We start from the raw sequence: 21909 nt of genomic DNA, 5'->3' as shown, positions 1-21909 counted from the left end.
TCACTCTTTTGCTTTTCTATATGTTTTTTGTCTTCTGTATAAGTGCACATTCACAGCCAAGTATAATTCAAATTTTCCATTACTGCACACCTATGGTTTAGGGGCAGTACACTGAATTACAAAGCAAGGTTTTATCTTGGAACCACCACCATTAAATATAGGTATTTTTTTCAGATAATTCCTCTGAGATTTAGAGCATTCTAAATCTCTGTTTACTTGCAGTGAAAGTTTAGAGTTCAATAATGTTTTCGTTCCCTGTCCCACTTGAGCACTATCCATGACTGGGAGGCTTCTTTCTTGTAACCTGTAACTATCTTGAGACTTTAGATCAGCCATGATGGTTTCAATCTCACTGTGCATATATATGAAAGAGTGCTTAAGAAAGGCACTGTGAGTTCTGTGGAGTCAGCTCTGGGCTTTTTTCTTTTGGACGTTCTTATCATACAGTACAACATGAGATGCTGTATAAGGATTGTGAAATTATGCGGCTCTAAAGCTGTCAATTTATTATGCATTCATGCACATTCACTTACCAGTATGGTTGAAACTATAAGAGAATTCAGGTAATTGGGTAGATTTTAGGGTATATTTATGTTTCAATGTTGCTATTCTTTTCACTGAATCATTTAAACTTAATCATGTGAAATGTTGTTAGAGGTTTGCCTAAACTCTTTGGAAAATCCTATCAGAAGGCTGAAATTAATGTTGAGAGGATTTCCTTGACTTTTAAAGAATAACAAAGCATCTGTTTCTCTGATACACTTTTACAATATTAAGCCTTTATCACAGACCCAAGGAGAAGAATACAGAGGAGGTCTGCTAAAAGTAGAACGTCATGTGCTGAAAGCTCTGGAAAGGGGAGTATTAATAAGTAGGAAGACTGAGCCATAGCTTCTCACATATGGTTCAGTATAAGTTATACTTCGTATTGTAGGTCAAAGGCAGTATTTACTGCCTGTCCCACGTGTGTTTATGTGCCAGGTGGCTTGGGTTAGTAGTTTCTTACTTGTATGACCTCTTTGAGAGAGCAAGTTGAGTGTTTCAGTACATACCCATATTTAGAATCAAGCTAAAATATCATGTGGCTCTAAACGAGCGGGTTTTCTCATCACATGCTAGCACATCAAGAGAAGCAAAGCTTTCTGAAGGACACTGCAGTAATCTGTTCACATTTAAAAACTCTTTGGTGAGACATATGACTGTTGAGTTGTTCTTAGTGGGTGCACATAATGGTTTTATCTTTGAATATATTTTAATAGGCAAATAAGTGGTTCCTTTCTTTAAGGCCTAATTTAAGGACTCTACTTCTACCTTGAAAATGTTATTTCATGTGCAAGGCGGAGACTTGGGTTAGACGTTGGCAGCAGCCATCAGAGTGCACTTCAGAATATGATACTACTACACCATGTTTGATTGGAAGCAAGTGCCCAGCTGTCTTGTAAATACCTAAAATGGATATAGGATCACTGGTGTGCTTACAGGTTACAAGTTGTTCCTAATATATCTCTAGTGTTTCCTGCAAAAGACTGATATATTTGGCTTCGTGCAGGGTTTGTATAGTTCACAGAATATTCTCAAATCTGAGAGTCTGAAGAACAGTAACTGCAGAAAGTTATCTGTGACTGCTTTTCCAAGGAAGTGCAAAAGTGCAGAGCCTTTACTGTGTCTTTGGCTCATTAGAAACATTTTTGATCATGAAAAATACAGGCGGATGAGCCGATTGTAGAAGGACTTTGTAAAAAGAAGCAGTAATACCAAAGGTTCCCTGAGACAAAGGTGGACAGAGACAAATACACTGTGAATGTCACTCGCTGTTGTGTATCAATCCCATATCCACTCCAGATCCAGAAATGTTACAGCAGCAAGTTGGTAGGCTCAGTGCCTAGATCTGTCAATGGTATTCTGTGCAGCTAAATGAGGAGTGATGTTAATCCTGGACTCTTTTCCATTTTTCTTTATGCATACTACGATGAATTTACTCTTCATCCAAGAAGAATAACAAAAAATGGATATTCTAAGCTTTATAGAAACCAAGCGAAAATAGACGTCATAGCCCATTAATGCTACTCTTGCAACCAGTGGAGTTACTGACAAGTAATGTGACATTACAGCCTGAGCACATTATCTCTTCGTTGTTCCTAGCTTTGGCTGGCCTAAGGCCTGCATTTTGAGTTTTGTATTGTATTTCTTTGGGATTACTGTGCAAGCCACAGTTACTTCTTGTTCGTGGAGCAGAGTAGGATGTATCATGAACGTCTGTTTTTTCATACTCTGTACGTAGCAGATGGAGTGAATATCCTGATATGGATATCCAAAAGATACAGATGGCATGGACTGGATTACCCCTTTTCTTTCACACTGAGTAAACTGGAAATGACTATGCTGAAATTAATTCGCTTATGCCACTGTTGGCATAATATAAATGCAGTTAAATTTTGGCCAATAGTTTGTTAAGCAGAAAGGTTTTGACCTTAGTTTGAGATTTAAAACATGTATGGATATTTTATTTGGCTATTCTCCAGCAAATAAAAGGCCAGAAGATCAGTCTTGCAAGAGTGACTCTCTGAGGGCAGCCTGAGGAGAACAGACTCATCCCTGAATATTTAGTATCTGAGGGAAGAATATAATCTCTACCACTCATTTACTATTTTTAGATGAGACTTTATTCTGCAAATATATCTCCTATTTTTTGATACCGTGCGCTTTGATAGCAGTATTTCTGGGCTAAAAGTACTTCCAGGGATGCACAGTACTAAAATCACATTCAAGGGTCAGCCAAAATGCCATGGCACCCAACTAAATCCTAGTGGATAAACTATAATCCCTACATTTTTTCCTTTCTTAATCGTGTTGGGGTTTTCAGGCATGCATTTACTTTCTGTTCCTATTTGTAGACGGTCTGAAAAAAAAGGTTCAATAAGCTTTTGTAAGTACCTCTTGCCCTTTGCACTCTAAAAACTATTGACAATTTCTGTTTGGTTGGTTTTGATGTTGTTTGTTCTCTTTCTCTTCTTTTAGGTCATAACCAACACCACTTCCAAGTTAGTATCACTTCTGTATAGTGCCAAGTATTTGTGTTACTCTGTATGTGTGAAGATTTGTTTTCTGGGGTAGCATGATCCCTTGTGTTCCTGCTGTGTCGGCTTGCAAGTGGAAATACTTTAAAAAATCTTACTGGTATGGCAAGTGTCATACACTGCTACTGGCATCCATTGGTGGCTCTCTTCTAAGAATACCATGTGCTCAGCGTTTCATGGTAATGTTCTAATACTGCAAGTGTAGTTAGAATTTGAGGTGCTCAATTCTTGCAAATACTTTCAGATTTCTTAGTCTCTACAGTCAGGGTATAATTCCACCTAACTCTTCAAGTGGTCTTCAAGCTGTCAGGATTTGGGAAGTCTTAGTCATAGCCTTTTTTTATTATATTTTTAATGATGTATTTTTAGCCGTAACTTTTAAGTTAATTTTTGAAGTCCTGCTCCACTAAAATTCACATTTGTGGCATTTGCTGGTATTAAATACTAGTATTGAAAAGATCTAAAAAGTAACTGACCTTACTAAAAATTGTGGTCAAATAAGTAGGAACTGTAGACTTGAAATAGTGATTAATCGACTTTATTTAGGGAAAATTATGAAATCCTCAGCTTTCATCTTTAGTTTTCTAAATAAGGGCAGAGCATTCTTTCTAAATTCCTGCTTTCCGTCTCTGGAATGAATACTCTGCAGAGATTGCTCAAGATATTGGGCTAAATTCAGCAATAAAATAAATGTCAAATTTAAACTGATAGGAGAAGAATAGAAGCAGTAGAATACATAAACATAAACATACTATTTAGTGAAAATAATTTGCACTGGTCTAGCTTTCTTTGTTGATTACAGTAGGGCATGGGTGTAATATCATGAAAATGATATAACTGCTTTGTATTCCAAGAAGCTCTTGCTGCTTTACACTGATAAATATTATGTTACTATTGCCTTGGAAAGAAGTCACATTATAGGGATTTTATCTTACTTTCTTTCATATTTGTTTCGCCTGATCACTAATACGCTTTTTTCCAGCTTGGCATAAAATAACATTCATTTGCACAATTGCTCCAGCTGTCTCTAGGATTGTACCTCTGGTACTTAGTCCTAGAGCACAGCAGCCCTTGCAGGCGTTAATATCTCTGCTCATTCCCAGAGCTATAATAAGAACTCTGCAGTTGATAATCTGTACCCTTTTCTGTTCTTTCTATGGAAATCTTGTTGATTTCAGTAAAGGTTTTGCTTTGGTATGTGCAATAAGACTAAATCCTGTTGAAAGAGATCATTGAAACTATTTAAATTACATGAGTCAAAGCCTAAATCGCTGCTGCTGCTGCTGCTGCTGCTGCTGCTGCTGCTGCTGCTGCTGCTAGGGAAGCTTAGGCTGTTCTAAGATCTTCTTTTAGATCTAGATAAATCTAACTTTTATTTTTTAACTGATTGTTAAAACCAGTTGCTTTGTTTTATATTCTTAAAAAGTAGCAAATTTTACCTCAATCTGTTTACTTCGCAGTCTTCTCAGGTCTTTGGTTTAGAATCTCTTCAATACTTATAATAGTGAGGGGAAAAGAGAACACTAAATTCAAAATCTCGAGGACGTATGTGTTCCAAATTATCTGATTTAGTATATTACAAAGAAAAGAGAAACCATCATTAGAGTAAGGCATGTGCCTGCTGAGAAGTCAACAGTGAGTATAAAAACTCATCTCTGCATGTCACCCTTCAACAGATGAGGTCAGTTTAATAATGATGTCATAGTTGGTAAAAGAGTTAATGAAAAAATAAATAAAATGTGAAAATATCTTTGTAAAAAGCTGATTTTCACTTTTGCCTGAATGCATAATGCAGCCACCCGTTTCCCTCCCTTATGATGTTGATGTGTGTGTTAAAAGCTGTAAATATAATACAGCAGGTGCGTATCTATGTCTTTGTTCCTTAAGCATGTTGCTGTTAATGTTCTTTCAAGTATTTTGAATGATGCATGACTGTATCTCTCTTACTGTCTGTCTTCAGTCAGGGCATCCCACAAACAAAATGCTGAAAATATGATGGAATCCACTGGCTAGCTGCAGAAGTGGCACCTCACCTTTGATAATCAGTGGAAGATTAAGTCAGATGGCTTCCAACTTTACTTAATTTTTCTTTTTCCTCCATGCAAGGTTGAGGGTTCAGATTTATTTCTCAGACACCCACTGCAGCTAAACCATGACAGACAGGAAGTGCAGCCAGAGCTTCTCGCCTTTGTTCCCTTAGCCACCAGAGAAGTTGTTGTTTAGAAACATGAAGAATTCGGTGAAAGACTTTGTATTATAAGATAAACTTCTGATGCTTTAAACTGCTTTAAACTGAAAATGAAAATCAGTCTAATCAAGCTGGATTACATTTTCATAATTTCTTTTTTCCATTTCTAGCTTTTGGTTCAGTTCAAAATCAAACCATTGTGAAATAGCCTTATTTCCCAAAGAACAAAATCTTCAGTTTTGCCCAGCTCTGATTAGTGTACAGAATCTGTACTACTGACATCCTCCTGCTGTTGGAAGGAAAGGAACAGCAGACTAGAGAACAATTTGGTCTCCCAGAAGTTAGAGAAGGGCACCTACCTCGATGAATGACAGTCTGAGGTTTAGGTACTTCAATAAAAGTCCTGACTCTAGGACTATAACATTATACAGCTAGGCAGTACCAGGAAGGCAGGTGCTTTTAAGTTGAAGTCTGACATTGAACTGGCTCTTTCTATTGCTATGGGAACTTCAGGGAACTTGCCCATGGTTCAATTGCTCAAATAAAAATCGTTACTCATAAATGGAGCCACTAGAAAATACGATTACAACTCTTCCAACTGCAGTTGTCCCATAGATTGCAGTATAGGATATTTTAATCTAAGACCAATTTTTCAGCGAATATATCATGCTATAGCAACACTTCTGACAGTCTGCACGGCGGTTTTTGTGAAGATGAATTAGTATCTGTGAAGAGAGCTTCGAAGATTAAAAGGCATGAGTACTAAATTTCACTATGATACATCCATGCAGAAAACGTTGTAACCATCTAAATAATAGGGAATGTGACATACGTTCACCACATTGCGCTTTCTAGCACTTTGTAAGATCCATATGAAAGAATGAATAGGTGTAGTGAATAAACTGGGAAATGTCTGAAGTATGTAGGTACATCCGTGTGCATGCATATATACGTGTGTGTATATATATATGTATACAATTATATGTATTTATGCATGTAATAATAGACTTTTATGTGTAAATATCACAGAAATACTAAGCGATTTCTCATGATGATGTATAAAATGACAACTGTTTCACCTTTTTTTCTGTTTACGCATCTGAGAGCCAACACAAAAAATTTCACCCATTGCTGCAGCCAGCTTTTAACAGTTACTTGTTCTATTGTCTCTGAGCGGAAGCTTTTGTGGTGAGATGCCATGAAGACACATGTACAGTCCTCTGTTAGTTCTTTTTTTTCTCACTTAATCGTCACCCCTTTGTCCTTTCTTCCCCTCTCTTCCCTTTTGAACCTCACTTGTGCATAACCCAGTACGGAGTTTGTGGAACGTTTCAACCCCAATGTCCTGAAGGACTCGGCCCTGTCTACACACAAACCCATTGAGGTGAAAGGCCTGGGTGGCAAGGCTACCATAATTCACGCCCAGTATAACACCCCGATCAGCATGTACTCCCAGGATGCTATCATGGATGCAATTGCAGGCCAGGCACAAGCCCAAGGTGGAGAATTTGCTGGGTAAGATTATTTCCTTGTGTGGAATGGTCCTTCTCTGCATGGTATGTCAAATAGTCCCTACCTGCATGACACAACAGCTTTTCCTTGAACTTTTCCTTTGGAATATCTAATATGTGAAAAATACAGATCAGTGCTAGAGAGTGTTTGAAATAGCGATATCTTTTTGAAGTTTTAAGGGAAGGATAGTTAGAAAATTTAACATTTGTTTTTCAGTATTCTTCCTGGAACTGGTAAACACCACTGAAATATATCTAGTACTTTGTATATTAAATTAGATGGCCGGTAACTTACCTTTATGACTGTGCTTTCTTATAACCACTATATTATACGCATAGCTCAAAAAGAATGGAAAAGGTAGGAAAATTGTATTGATACATCAAGAATGTGCGGCATTTAGTACTGCTTACTGTTCTGTTCTTCAGAATGGAGTGTTGTGTGCTATACTGTCCCTCTTAGATATTGATTTTTAATTAATACGAATACCATTTTCTCAAAATCTCTTATTTAGAATTATCAGGGTCCAGAATATTTCACAAGAGAGACTATATTTAAGCTAAAAATGATCTTTCTATAATATATGGATCAATAAAAAGTCTTTGCTTCCCTCTAGCTTCCACCATTGCCCCCTCCCTCCCAGTTTATTGGTCTTCCATTTAAACCAGACTGAGTTAAACACAATCTGATTGTCTTGGTAATTTTGGCAGTCAGATATAGGTGAGAAGGGGGAAGACATAAAATAACAGGATATTTTCTTGATATTCCTTTCATTTTCTCAGCAGCCTATTGCTTTGTTTTTCTGAATGATTCTGTAGCAATTTAACCTTCAACAATGTCATAAAGGTATGAAACAGCCAGAAAAGGAATATACAAACATTTTCCTTTTAAAGACAAAGTCCAGTACAAAGGAACTGAAACACGTGTCTTACACAAATATGTTGTACCTACAAAGTATATCTGGTACCCTTTGGACTCCTGCAAAATCCGTTTATGTTAACAATTCTGCTTTTCCAATGTGTGTTTCTGTAATCTTGGAATTCACAGTTACTGGAGGTGAGAAGATACTTTTCTTCAAATTATTCTGATTTCAGACAAAAAATCACGAGAAAACATATTGTTGTTGTTCACCTGGAACTGGAATTCTGATTTCAGATGCTTGGATGTTTTTGTATGAGATTAAAAAGGAAGTTCAGGTGGCAAAAGTAGAATACTGCTTTGTAATTGGTTTTATATATAGCGTGGGCGTACAGGTATTTTTAAGGATTTCTTAAAGATTTTTGTTTCAGGCAGATCTAGATGGTCATGTCCTGGGGTGAAAGTTCTTTTTTTTTTTTTTTTCTTTAAATAAATCTGGTTTGAGATTTTAGGGCATACAAGTGTAATATTGTAGTGTTATTGCTTTAAGAAATTTTGTCCATGAACATGACTGAAAACTAGCTGCAGTATACCACTACCCAGTTGACATGGCAGGCTACATCGTCAAAGGTACTCGGGAACGTCATTCTCATTGAACCCTGTGCCTTGCTGTTTCACATGCTGGATACGTAATATAGTCTGCTTTTCTGAATGTGATTTTGAAAGTTTATTCTCTAGGAATTTACGTTTGCTGTCTCCACTCAGGCTCAGCTCTTCATGAGAGTAGGTGCAGGTCTTGCTGCTGCAACAACTGCAAAATCCAGTCTAATGTACAAGAACTGTTTTTTTCAAGAACTTTTGTAATGCGTGCAAATATTCCTTTTTAGTGTAATTTGAGCAACTGAGAGGGCATAAGATCCTCAGGGGAATAATACTCTTTGATTGAGTGAGAAATAATTTTTTAGATGGCGTTCAGCTCTCAGCCCTTGAATAACAGATTTTTCTCCTCAAACTTCCAGTTTCTTCTGATGCTTTAATAAATTAGGAATAAACCCTATGAAAGACAGTGAATTTACAGGAATGTGAAGCCAAGCTAATAAGAGGTGAATCAGGCCCTACTTCTTTCTGCACTCAGCAATCCTTGTGACCACTGCTTAAGTGGGAGAAGAGGAGATGGGAGAAAGGAAGACGCGTATCAAAATAACTCATGGCCCTACTACATGTTTTATAGCCTTCCACTGCTGTTAGTGGAATTTTCCAAATACAGGCATCTGGTAGATTGTCGGATTAGGAGCTTATTCATAAATAAATAAGTAAATTTGTGTTTCTGTAAATATAATTAAACTAACTTATCCATAATTTTTTATGAGTTAACTGAAATTCCATGTGGGATTAGGTATCTTCTTACCTGAAATAGAACTTTTTTTCGTGTGGCAACAAAATATAGGTACAGAAACACATTTTAATATAGTTTCTTTTAAAGTTGCTAACTGCAAGCTTATTCAAAATGCTGATGTTCTGTGTGTTTGCCTGTGCTCCCTTTTATTGATCGTTTCATTCTCTTCTCTATTTTTCAATTCTTTTTTCCCCTAATTTCTAATACTAATGTTATGCTGTTGTGTTCATCACAACTCTCCCTAGTGATGGGTTCCACACAGTATCTTTTGTTGGTTTGACCGTATAACTCACAGTGAGTTTCCATTAGTGTAAGTAGACCCATATTTCCAAATAGCCAAGTACAATGAAAGAAGTGCGTTTATGTGTATCTTCCTTATAATGGTTTACCTCTTTCATAGGCATGGATTAAATGACACATTTTATGAAATATTGGCACTTGCTACTAAATGCTGTAACACTATAAAATGCAAATAGTAATACTTTAAACTTTACCTACTTAAAAGATCGCATAGTTATAAAGTTTCACTGTTGAGCATGTAGGTCCTTTTCATTTCATAGCAGCACATTAAAGGAATCTCAAATGCAGTTCCAGGCACAGAAATTGCTCTGCTGGACTGGAAAAGGTGGTCATTTCCTTCCTGTGAAAGGGATCAAAACGCGCTGTGTCACAGGAAGGGGAAAATGCTCTTTCAGAAAATCCCAAATAGTGTGACAGAAGTCCAAAGAGTGCAATAGAACTGGAAAATCAGTGCGCGTTCTGGGTGGAGAGCATGCCTGCGGGGGCTGGGGATTTGTCTCAGTATGTAGAATTGCATAGTAAAGATTCAGAATAATGAGTAAGGCTTGAATTATAAATAGTAAGTTATTAATGAGTTATATTAGCAAATACATCTATCTCAAAAAGAGCCAAATGAAATAGATACATAGTTAACAAACAAAAACCAGATGTGCATGGACTGTTGAGTTGTTGCACCAGTGCAGCAAGAGCTGTATTAAATGCCACCAGCAATAGCTCTAACTTGTTTCTTCCATTTTGAGCTTGGATTCCTCCTATCTCGTGGGTGTTTTGCAATACAGTAATCATTGCTGTTAAGCTTTGTATATCAGACAATATTAGTGAAACATTATTCTTTGCAGACACATCCATGAGTATGTTCTCCCCTGTGATCTTACATAAAAAGGTTTTCTGCAAGATCCACTGTATAAACTACTATTTAAGCATTTCCTTCATCTTTGGAATGTGACTCTTAAGCCTAGCGTTCATTTGGCTCCAGAATAAACTAATGTTTCTATTGCTGTGTGCTGTCAGGTGCAGGAAACTCTCTAGATGTACTGTGCTGTATGTTATAGCCAGTTTCTTTTTTTCTTTTTTTTTTTTTTTAAACTTCCTGATGCTTTGCTTACTGACTAAACAATTTTCCCAGTAGACTATATGATTTATTAACACAGCACTTTAAATCTAAATATGAGGGCAAAGTTCATACTCTTCTCCCTGATAAAACAATGGCCTACCCTTTGACTGATCAAACCTGTAGCTCATTTCTTTAAGGTGCTGCTTTGCCCCATGACATTCTGAACTCTTTAATTTACAGTGCAGACTGAGGATATTCGTTAGCTTTCCAGTTGATCAGGTCTGAAATAAGATTATGCGTAATTTAGAAATAATTCTATGAGAAGTCTGTCATATGAAAGTGGACCAAATTGCTTACTGATTTCATTTAGTCTCAGTTCTTTGCCTGTAATTTGGCCTCAACACTTAGTTAATCTTCGTCAGGCTCTTCACTTTACATAAGAATAAATCCTGAAGCCACAAGGTGGTACATAAAAGGTAAGTGTATGCAGATTACAGGTCTAAAGGGCTTTGGTTCTTTTTGACAGACAATACCTTGAAACACTGTTTCCTTCGGTTATCGCTGAGAAAGAATGAACGCGCTTGGGATGAGGAGTCGTGTTCTAGTTTGACCGTTTGAAATCAGTGACATCTAACCTGATATTAGTGATGTCAGAATCAGAATCAGGCTGAGGTTGCTTAGAAAATAACCCACATGTACTGAATCAGTAAAGCAAGCTTGAAAGAATATGAATTATTTATACTGCAGTTATTCAGACCTCATACTGGAGCTAGAAGTAAAGTTAGAATGCCCCGACTTTCTCATTCCGTGTTGCTTTACTTAAGTTATTTTTGACATACCAAGAACCAAGAGTTGTCAATAAAACTGTGGCCAGGTATTCATCCACATTTCTGTCAGACCTCTTTTAAATTCCATTATGCAGTTTTAGCCAAATTCACAAATCATGTAATCAGATATAAATCCAACAATTTTATCAGGATTAAGGTCTAACAGTTCTAGTGGTAGAATCAATACTGTGACTGCGTAGACTATATCAAATCTTGTTTTTGTTTTAAAATAAGTCATCTTTGCTGGATAATTTACCTGTCTGCATGAATTGTTTTGTATGTTTGTTTTTTCCCTTAGGGCTTTTTTAATTAGTTGGACTTAGTCTAATATCCGGTGTTACTATATTTCTTGCATGTCTACATCAGGGATAAAACACTGTAGCCCTTCCTTATCAGTTAACTACTTGATTAAATTAAAGCAGAGTAATGACTTCCGGAAGTGATTCATATGATAAATCACAATTTATCGTGAACTGCAAGCAAAAATCAGGTTGCTGCTTATTGAAATAGGTGCAACTGTCTTGAAAACTTGTTTTAAGGGTAATTAGTTGTGATACAAACATGTGACCTATATGATGATATGGAAAGGGGGATCAGGTTTAATTGTATCTTACTGTAATACCATAGGACAGCACATGAAAAACCCTCAAAAACTCTAACCCATTCAGGCAGAATTTTTTTCCAGTAGCATCAATATGAAGAAGTATGTTTGAAGATACATGATATTTCTGCACATACACATCCAGATGGAAAAAATTAAATTAAGAAGAGGTATAACAGCCACTTATTAACATTGTTATGTGCATCGTAAGGCTGTCTGTAAGAATCAACCATCACATTTGGGTTTATGAAATGGTTGTAATCAGTGATGCTCTGTATTTTACACTTCCATGCTGAGTGGCTCATATTTCCTAGTTACTCATCTATAATGTAATAACGATTAAAAAAAAAAAAAAAAGAGAGAGAGAGAATGGCCTATTGCATTAAAAACAGAGTTGGAAATATTCCAAAGTAGTGCATTAATCTGGTTCAGCTTAGAGAAGGGTGCTTCACTCTGCCAGGAAAGGTTAATTCACCAAGTTCCATTTACTGCCTTAATCATCTACCATGAAGATAGTACTACACCATCATACGCGTTGCCACTGTGAAATTTGTAGTCTACAGTTGTTAACTGCCTCTGAGTTAGTAATGTATCTATCGGTACAGTTTTCATCTGTTTGTTTGTCTATTTGTTATAATATAAGAACAAAGCAGCTTAACTAGAGTATTTATAGAAAGGAATTTGATCTGTCCATGACTCACACACCACTGTTACCGTAGCAGTACATGGCTGAAGTCAGCAGTACTACCTACCCCAGTCCGCAGCAGTCTGCAGTTATGAAATTGCCGTCACATAAAGCAGTGTTTTAAGGTTCGGCAGGATTAAAATGTAAGTCTGGGGATATAAAGGTAATCAGCAGTTGGGCAATAACAGGCAGGCAGTCACCTGTAACAGTAATAAGGCAAAAGATACTGCGTGTTTAGTCAATACTAAGATATATGTCTGAAGTGCAGCAGGGGACATAAAAACTGAGTCATATTTTGGGGAACTTTAACTGGGCCCTTCAGAGTGACAGAGCTTCTCAGCAGTAGCCATGGGGTGTGAAGTGGCAGCTGAATGATTATAAGTGGCTTGCTCGCTTACTTTCTTGCAGTTAGCATTACAGAATGTCTCTCTTCCATATAAAGACTAATTCTGCGTTAAGTCAAAAGAAGGCAGAACTCTCCACTGTACTTCCCTGCCTCGTGAAGCCTTTCTGCCTTGTAAAGTGTGGTCAGAAGAGGAAAACTACTGCTCTCTCTTCTGTCCTCCATCTCATAAAGAAGGATATGGCACTAATTCACCCATTGGTGCACTAGTGATGGAAGCCACCAGTGGCGCACGTTTCTTCACCCTTCCCAAAATAAACAAATCCCCGTTATGCCCTCTGTACCTGGTAGTGCTTACATATTTTAAAGATAATACTATTGGAAAACATAAGCTAAAAAAGCTGTAGAACACTCTTTCTCTCTACGGGGCATCTTCCAAGTTGAGGGACTTTCTAACATTTTTGTTTTGTAGCAGAGTTTACATTGAAGAGACATTTTTAGATTCTTTTTTTCCTAAGCCAGGCCCCATCAGGTATCCATTGCACTGAAACATATAAAAGAAAAAGAACTTTTGCTAAATCCTCAAGAAAGCGAGAGGCCTGCATATACTGGGGCTTATGAGGAATGGAAATGCTCCCTTATTTTAAAAAATTCTAAAGAGGTGGTGTGTAATATAGTCCTGTATCACACGTGCTTATGGGTCCATAGCATATATAAGCGCACATCAAGTTTCTTAGCTCCTTGCCTTCTTACATGAGGAAAAAAAACCCATGCTATTTGTAGGTGCAAATCCATTGATACATCTTATATTACATAACGTTGAAGCAGAGATGCCTGTCAGCTGGAATGTTTGAGATAGAATATTTAAGGCATTAGTGGGTAATATCTGCTCTTACAATGTATATTGCTGTTTTATTAGGATATTAGACACGCTTTTTTTTGACTTGCTCCTGATTCCTCTCGCGTTCTCAAATCACAGCCCCAAATTCTCTGTGGATTTTCTCTGCACAGCAATATCTTACAAAATACAGATGTTGAACCTGAACTATAGAAGTGAGTTTTGTCACAGGTGACTGCACTGATTCCCTGGACTTTATAGCAGTGAGTTTGTTGGACCATATGGCCCTTAATTTCTTAAAGGGCCATTTCTCAGTTTTCATGAGGTTCAGCATGCTGCTTGCAAGGCTTTATATGGAGTAGCACATTAAAGCAGTCACAATGAATCACTTGCCTCCAAAATAGATCTTGTATTTAGAGGAGTCATGGAGCAGAGTTGTTATATGACTGCACACATCATCCCCTCAGTGTATGGGTCTGCAGTTCTGTTAAAATTTAATTGCGACTGTGTGCTATGCAAAAGCTATTTTCCAAAAAAAACAAAAAACACACCACACTATTAAGTTATTAAGTCTACTTCAAGCTTGCATCGTAAATCAAACCGGTTACTTCAGCTCTTGTGACAGTTTTGTAGTTTTGGCTTTAGATGCGCAAAATTGAAGCTTTCTTCCTGGATATCTCTGTGCAAGGTGATTAAAGACATCATAAGAGTCTGAGGTACATTCTGCTGTTAAAGATTTTAGATATAAAATGTATGTTCAAATCGTGAGTACAAATCTAGACTTCTTATGTTTCACATGTTTAATAGACTATAAATCCAGGGCTATGGCAGTTAGACTTTTAATTCAAAGTTTTGGCAAAGAATAATAATCTCTAGAAAAAACAGTTCAAAAGTCAACTATATTATTTTTATAACCAAATATGTTTTATACTTCCAAGTGTAAGCTTAGAATAGACTGGTCCAAAACTATAAGAGAACAAATTATAAAACTTCATCTATACAACATGAAGCTATTTTTATGAAAAATTATATGGGATAAAAATGCTCAGAGAAGTAGAAGTTTTTGACTGGTGCGCTCCCCTCTGTTGCCACACATTAGTATAACCCCTATAACCTTGTGGCTGCTTTGAATGAGGAATCCTGAGCAGACCTTTCTAAGCTTCTTCACACTGTTTTGAATATATGAATTTGAACTAGATTTGAAAATAGATTATTTTAAAGGTAGAGTGAGCCAAAATACTTTGAATTCACATAATGTCAATCTATTTATTTTTTTGTAAAAACTGATATTTTCCAAAGCAGTATTTTGGATTGCTGTTTTTTGGCAGAGAAGCTGTAAGACTAGAGAGGGTTGGAGTGAAAGCCCCCATGTGCTGTTTCACAATGTTCCACTTTCTGAATTGCAGTACTCTTCCAATTAAAGATCCTCACGTAGACAGTGCCTCTCCAGTGTACCAGGCTGTGCTTAAGACTCAAAACAAGCCTGAAGATGAAACCGAAGACTGGAGTCGCCGTTCTGCCAATCTGCAGTCTAAGTCTTTCCGCATCCTTGCCCAGATGACAGGAACGGAGTACAGTAAGTCAAATAGCAAAACATCCCCACGATCCCTGAGTTCAGATTCATGCCTTTATCTTAGTATTAACAGCTGATACTCAAGATTGACTCACATCCCATTTGTGGTCGTTTTCAGTGACACCCAAGATCAGAAACGCTTGAATGTAACTTGAAGTAACTGGGAAATCTAAGTGTCAAATCTCACCTTAGACTTCACAAAGAAAATTTATTGATCTGCTGCTCTGGGTATCACCATAAAGGAGTGAAAGACTATACAGTAAAAGAGCATCTGAGACCAAATAGTTCCTCCTACTTACAATCTGAGAGCTGCTGGGAATATCATGGGAGCTTGAACAGCCCTGCTCATTACCTATGGAAATGCTTTTCTGACCATCTAGTACTTACCCCAGGTCTTGTTTCTGATCCAAAGAGAAGGAAGTTGAGTGAATTTTTCTGCATCACATGGAAACATTTACTTAGTATTTCTTCCTCCTTTCCTCTGTATTTGAATCTGCCGCTGCCTCAGATGCTTTCCTACAAAGCAGAGGGCCCTCCCTCTAGGTTCATTGCCTACAGCTGTGAAACTCTGCTAATAAATGGATGAAAGTAAAAGCTGCTTTCCTACTAGTACCCTCTAGAGCTCTAAGGAACTGCTCCTATTTGTACTATTTTTATGAAAACTATTGCTACAAAGTCAGCAAGTGTATATCTTTCAATAGGTGTTTCAGTGATGTTTTTCTAAGAACTTGTACTTTAAGCATAAACTCACTTTTTTTTTTTTAACTGAAGCATTTTTTTTTTCTCTGTAGTGCAAGATCCAGATGAAGAAGCCTTGAGGAGATCAAGGTAGGCAACTAGCTTTGGCAGTTATGGCTTTGTCCTTACTGATGATTGAATAACGCTTTAAGCATTAATAAGAAAATACAAACCTTTTTATCTTAAAATATTCTAACATATTTACTGACAAATCACTAAAGTTAAAATCATGAGTAGCGTTTGAATCAAGAGGGTAACAGTGGCATGTACTCTAGGAGAGAGAGTGAAAAATTCCCGAAACTTGTGTTCAAATCTGAAAGCTGTCTGCTTATGCAACTTTCATTTACTTTATTGGGAGCGTGAATGTAATGAGTTCCTAAAACCAAGCCTTGTGTAACTACTTATTTTGTAGCGGGATTAAAATATATAATGTTGTGGTGTTGAAATTCATGAGCAATTTATTTGGATGATCCTGTGATTGGCATTGGATTCATTTGAAATGATAGAGTAAAGGAGTTGTTTCCATTTATGTCCATAATTATCATCTGCTTGTGTTTTGTATGGAAAAAAAAGAAAATCTAATGTAGAATTTGAGGACACAGGACTGCTTTTGCTAGCTGAGAAATATATTTGTCAATTTTCAGATGTTCTGCTAATAACACTGATACAAAGGTATATGTTAGGAGATATTAAGGAATTGAAGGCTTAAAATCATTTAATGTTGTCATACACAGCCTGGGGATAGATTTATTAGAGGTTCTTGTGTGCAGCTTAAAAACTGCAGTTTAGCTGGAACATCCTACATGCAAGCCTGATTTGCATACTTCAAATCCCTATATTGTGTTAGCCACTCAAAGCAGGTGCCAGGATTTGTAATGTATATGATACTCATCCCACTTGCCTTTTTTTTTTTTTTTTTTTAATACTGCCATATGGCTTATGTAACAGTTTTGAGTTTTTTGATCACAGTGCAGGCTACAAACATTGAGTAAGTGGCAAAGATATCTGCTGTCTTCCCTTTGAAGATACCATGAGTATACTTTCAGTTTGTTAGGTTTGCTATAAAGCTGCCATTGCAGTTCGCAAAAGTTCGTGAATAGGTGTCCGCGTATCAGGCTTGACATTACATCCTTCATGGATTTATATCTTCCTTCAAATGTGTGAGCCTAAATCCTATTAAATGTATTATGCATCACATGTTTTGATATAATAGCACATATATACATAATAGCACATGATAATGATAGATTTTAAAATGTTCTGCTGACTCTGACAGTTCTCCTATACACATCTGAGAGCAATACATAGTTTTAAAGAAATAATCTTTTTAGCTGTAATCTGTGGATGTGGAAAATAACTGATACTGAACACTTAACATGGCATGAGAGGCATTGAAAATAATGGATCAACATACGCACTGCAAATTCCATATTTTATTCACTGTAATTTAAAGTACATGACTATATCCATTGTACATTGCCCATTGTCTGCAGTTTTGAGCTATCACTGTGTTATCCTTTTTCACCAGGGGAGTTAAGAGTCTGAGTACATTTAGGTACTGTTGAACGGTATTTAAAGAATGTTAAGGGCATTCACGGATAGTAGAGGCAGAAGAGAGTATGTATTGGGTAGCTGCACAGTGTTACAGTGTTATTGGCATGGGCTCTGGTGCAAGGAGTGAAATAAAGCCTCCTGTTCATTTAGCTGCAAGCATCGTACATATGTCACCTGCAAATTTGGTAGCACCAGCCATGGTTATGCCTGCTTCCATGATTATTCCCTTGGGCCCTATGGGACTCTTCTCTTTTTAATCTTTTGGAGAAGGATTTCTCCAAATTTTTCATCTTTTTAATCTCCAAATTTTTCATCTTTTTAATCTTTTGGAGAGGGATTTCCTGTGCTACTTTTGGCTTTGTGAAAGTATGAATTTCCTGTGTCTGATGCAGATCCTTCCATCCTTAACTCTGCTCACCCATCACAATAATGGAGAAGATACTCCTCTTTATTGTCTTCCCCAGATGGCCTGTACAACCGCCCCTTCTCATTCATGCCCCTAGTTTGGGGTCACCTGTATGGTTTCCTGGGCCCCCAAACGCAAGAGGCTTCCACGGAGCTCTGGAAAGACTCAGTGTTGCATTAAACCCGTGCTGTTCTGGGAGTCTGGAAAAAATTATTTTATGTTCCAAAACTTACACTGCCAGAGACTTCACTGAACGGAGAATTTTGGTCTTGGGGCATGCTGTGAGCATGCTCTCTCATGTGCTTTCTCTTGTCTCTTTGTGTGAGCTCTTCAGTGTAGTCAGCGAGGATTGCATGAAGTGGAGATCAGGTTTCTTTCAAATGCTTGAAAAAGAAAAAAACATACAGCTTTTGGGAGGAGGTGTCTTTTACGTAGAAATATTCACTTCTGGGTTGCTGCTTCTAACTTCATGACATGCGCTCTCAGCAGGACCTATAATGCTCAAGAATTTTCAGGTGGCAGAATATTATTTTCAGTTCATATTAATGAGTTCATTGCATGACTGTCTTCTGCTTACATTGCTGCTATTTTGAAGTCACACATAAGATTATAATTTGCTGTGAAAACTTTGCTGTTGTGATGATTGTTACAGAACATTTTCCAGAAAGGTGGTATCCATTTCAATTCAAACATGCTTCTTAATACCTTTTCCTTGAATGGAGGGGTGCATCTTCAAAGCAATAAAGGAATTTTTAAATTTGATGCAAGACCTATTGCAGCTAGTATACTCCAAATTATTTTCAAAAAAAAAAAAAACCGTTTTGAAGTTTCAGGACTTCAGCTGGGAATACTTTACATCTTTTAATTATGTAAAAACATGAAAGTCTGAAAAATGATATATCAGAATTCCTTGAGGAGTGCTACTTGCATGACTCTGCTATTAGGAACAGAAGATTTAGAAATATCAATGAATTTGTTGAAATTTATTCTTCTTATTGTCTTGCCCATTATTTAGCCTGAGGAGTAAAGCTAGCCTGGTCTCTTCATTTCCCTTTGTCTGGCCAGTTTCACTCTCGGGTTCTGCTGTATTAACACAATTGTGCTGTGCTTGGGTTTAAATAATGAGGGAAAATTACCTTGTTTGCAATGAATCAAATATGTTTGCAAATAAGAAGAACATTTTATTTTCCATTCTGTTTGATATACTTCTCTTCCTTCCTCTCCCTGACCATGCTCTCATCCCACGTCCTTGTCTTTCCCCTCTTTTATTTACAAAACCTGAGCTTAAACTATAGATCATCTAGAAAAGAGTCAGTTCTGAGAGGTGGTGAATACTGCTTGCAACTTGCTTGGGTGCCCCAGTCTCTAAGTAAAACTGAAGGTAGTTAGGGATGTTCGTCAGAGATGGTCAACGCTTCACAGGACTGTGCTTTTGAAAATCCTGTGTTATTCCGCTTTTTGTTGCAAGTGACCAAACATGGTAAGGCAACTATCAACACTTGGAGGATTTTTTGGTTCCTGTGGCCAAACTGATGAGAAAAGCTATAGAAAAGTACCGCTCAAATGCGTGGCTGATGGTCCTGACAGGACGGGACAGGATGTAGGCTGACCTAAATATTAAGAATGGAAAATGCACTAATTTTGCGCTTGTACCAGTTAACTTTCACTAACTGCTCAGTTGGGAAGTGGGGGGAAAGCTGAGAGAATCTGTTGGCAGGAAAACCATGGGATTACACGAGATTTCTAGCAAAAGCAGCCTTGTCAAACAAAGCACAATTCGAAGAATATGAAGTTATATCAAGTTACTGCTCAGAAATGAACAACAGAAAAAGCCTTTCACACGCAATGTAAAAAAAGATCACCCTGCCGCCTTTGCACTGATTTGAAAGTTGAAGGAAAAAAAAAAATCCAAATAAATTGCCATTGCCCTAATTATAAGGCAGGGGAGTAGTAGCCATGTTCCCTAACCCCTTTCTTTCTCCCTCCTTTCTTTCTTCTTTTTGTTTCTCTGTTTCCCTTTCTCTCTCTGTCTGTTTCCCTTTCTCTCTCTTTCTTCATGCCACAGGGAAAGGTTTGAAACGGAACGTAACAGCCCACGCTTTGCCAAATTGCGCAACTGGCATCACGGCCTGTCGGCGCAAATCCTTAATGTTAAAAGTTAAAAGCCCATGTGTAGCAGGCAAATATGTGAGACATAGAACTACATCAAAGAATTAACTGCTGTCCTGACGTAGAGTCTGAGTGTCACGCGCTTGCAGGACAGACTTACTGCTAGGGGTTTTCTCTGGGTGCCTGTCTTTGATAGATTTCTGTTGTTAGCCTGATATCCCTTCTCTGTCACCCAAGGTAAAAAGTAGTAATCCAACCCTATTCATGTTCTTCGTTACACAGTAGATAAGCTTTTGTCTTTTGCTATCTCAAATGTAACTTTAATATACAGATAGAAAAAAAAAATCACTATTTTACTTTCTTGACTTTAAGTAAAGGAGAAAGTGAGAGGGAAGTTATTGACAGCATTTCTTTAAGGTGGAGAGAAATTAAACTTTTGAGTTTCACTGCTGTAAAGATAATTAAATAGGAGAAAGAGAAGTGAAAAAGAAAACTGACTCAGCCTAGCCTAGAGTTTGTTAACTATACAGCATGCTTACTTTGCATAGGTGCGTGATGTTTGAGATAAGACCTTAGCAATGTTAAGTTTATTTTTCTTCAATATGTTATACTGGTAAGAGTCGTTTGCTAAAACCATTGCTCTTAAGTTTTCCATTTGAAACCTGAATTTGTCATTAGATGAAAGGTAGAGGTGGAATGTGCTTGCTCAGGAACTGTGAAGGAAATGACATTTTGCTAGAGGTGATTTAGGAGTGAGAAGCATATATAGGACAATGTGCGCACTGAAGTTTTTGAAAGCATCTTGTAAGTTTTAAGCAACATGTTGCCCATTCTATATTGCTCTTGCTTTGACTCACGTTTTTATTCTGTATATAGCAGCATGCTTTATCTGAAATAAAAGGATTTAAAACTAAAATAATTATGTGCCTGTTTTACACAGTACTTTGTTCTGTTCTAAAACAATAACAGCTTCAACTTATTTTTGAAAGGTGAACCTTTTTTTTTTTCCCACCGTAGAAAATTTTGTCAAAAGACTTTTCCCTGTTACGTAGAATTCTTACTGATCTTTAAATTATCTGCATTAGAATAAAACTGATGAAACATTTGAAAGACCAAGAAAAGAAATTAACAAATATTAGTTATGAAAGAAAACATAGCATAATTCATAGATATTAGATGACAAGCTAAATATTATTCAAATAGAAATGCTTGATGATATTATGAGTATTCCTTGGCAATAATGTATTAATTTGTGCCTATGGCAAAGGCACTTGAGACACTGCTAGCGTGTACAAAGTGGTCCTTTAGTTTAAAAACAAAGCATTGCTGTAACGTTCAAACAGCGTCAGTCAAAATAAGGCAAGTCTATCAAAAATGCCCCCCCCAAATATTTCTGTTTTCTGTTTAGAGCGTATCAAGAGCTGTATCAATTCTCTTCCTAGTTTATTCTCTGATGATTATTAAATGAAACAAAAAATGCGGTTAAACTAAACTGTTCAGGATTTCCATAGAAACAGTTGGTCTTAGCTCTTACAGTGATCTGCGTTGTGAGTCATTAGCACAGATTGAAGCAAAAGTTTTCAATGACAGAGCACCAGGTCTTTCCCTCTGCAACTGAAGGTTAACTCTGTTGCAGCCCTACCTAGAACCCTCTCTGATTTATTTATTTATTTTTTTAATTCACTTTTGTAAGCTTCAAGTTCGGTACCTTTATCTGGTAGCAGTAATTGCAGATCAAAGAGATTAGCATGTTAAATTAAAACTCTTAAATTTTTTGCTGCTTCCAAGTATCTGGAATTTATATCATCAGTCCACACACCCCAAAAAAACCCATTAACTTAAATTCTCATTGT

At 37.1% G+C, this 21909-nt stretch overlaps 1 protein-coding gene across 13 annotated transcripts in view; it reads left to right on the top strand.

Moving 5' to 3' along the window:
• The window catches only part of LDB3 (LIM domain binding 3), a 132076-nt gene that overhangs the window by 65614 nt on the left and 44553 nt on the right, over positions 1-21909 (top strand). For 11 of the 13 annotated variants that reach the window (XM_068950680.1, XM_068950692.1, XM_068950689.1 and 8 more), the window contains 2 exons: positions 15083-15252; positions 16041-16077. In XM_068950680.1, coding sequence (XP_068806781.1) covers positions 15083-15252; positions 16041-16077 — 207 coding nt within the window. Of the gene's footprint in view, positions 1-3018; positions 3042-6576; positions 6781-15082; positions 15253-16040; positions 16078-21909 lie in introns of all 13 variants that reach the window. The other 2 variants (XM_068950691.1, XM_068950688.1) reach the window with 1 other exon arrangement.

Source organism: Struthio camelus, chromosome 7 (assembly GCF_040807025.1).
Source record: "Struthio camelus isolate bStrCam1 chromosome 7, bStrCam1.hap1, whole genome shotgun sequence".
Classification (NCBI taxonomy): domain Eukaryota; kingdom Metazoa; phylum Chordata; class Aves; order Struthioniformes; family Struthionidae; genus Struthio; species Struthio camelus.
This window is presented reverse-complemented; position numbering and strand designations above follow the sequence as displayed.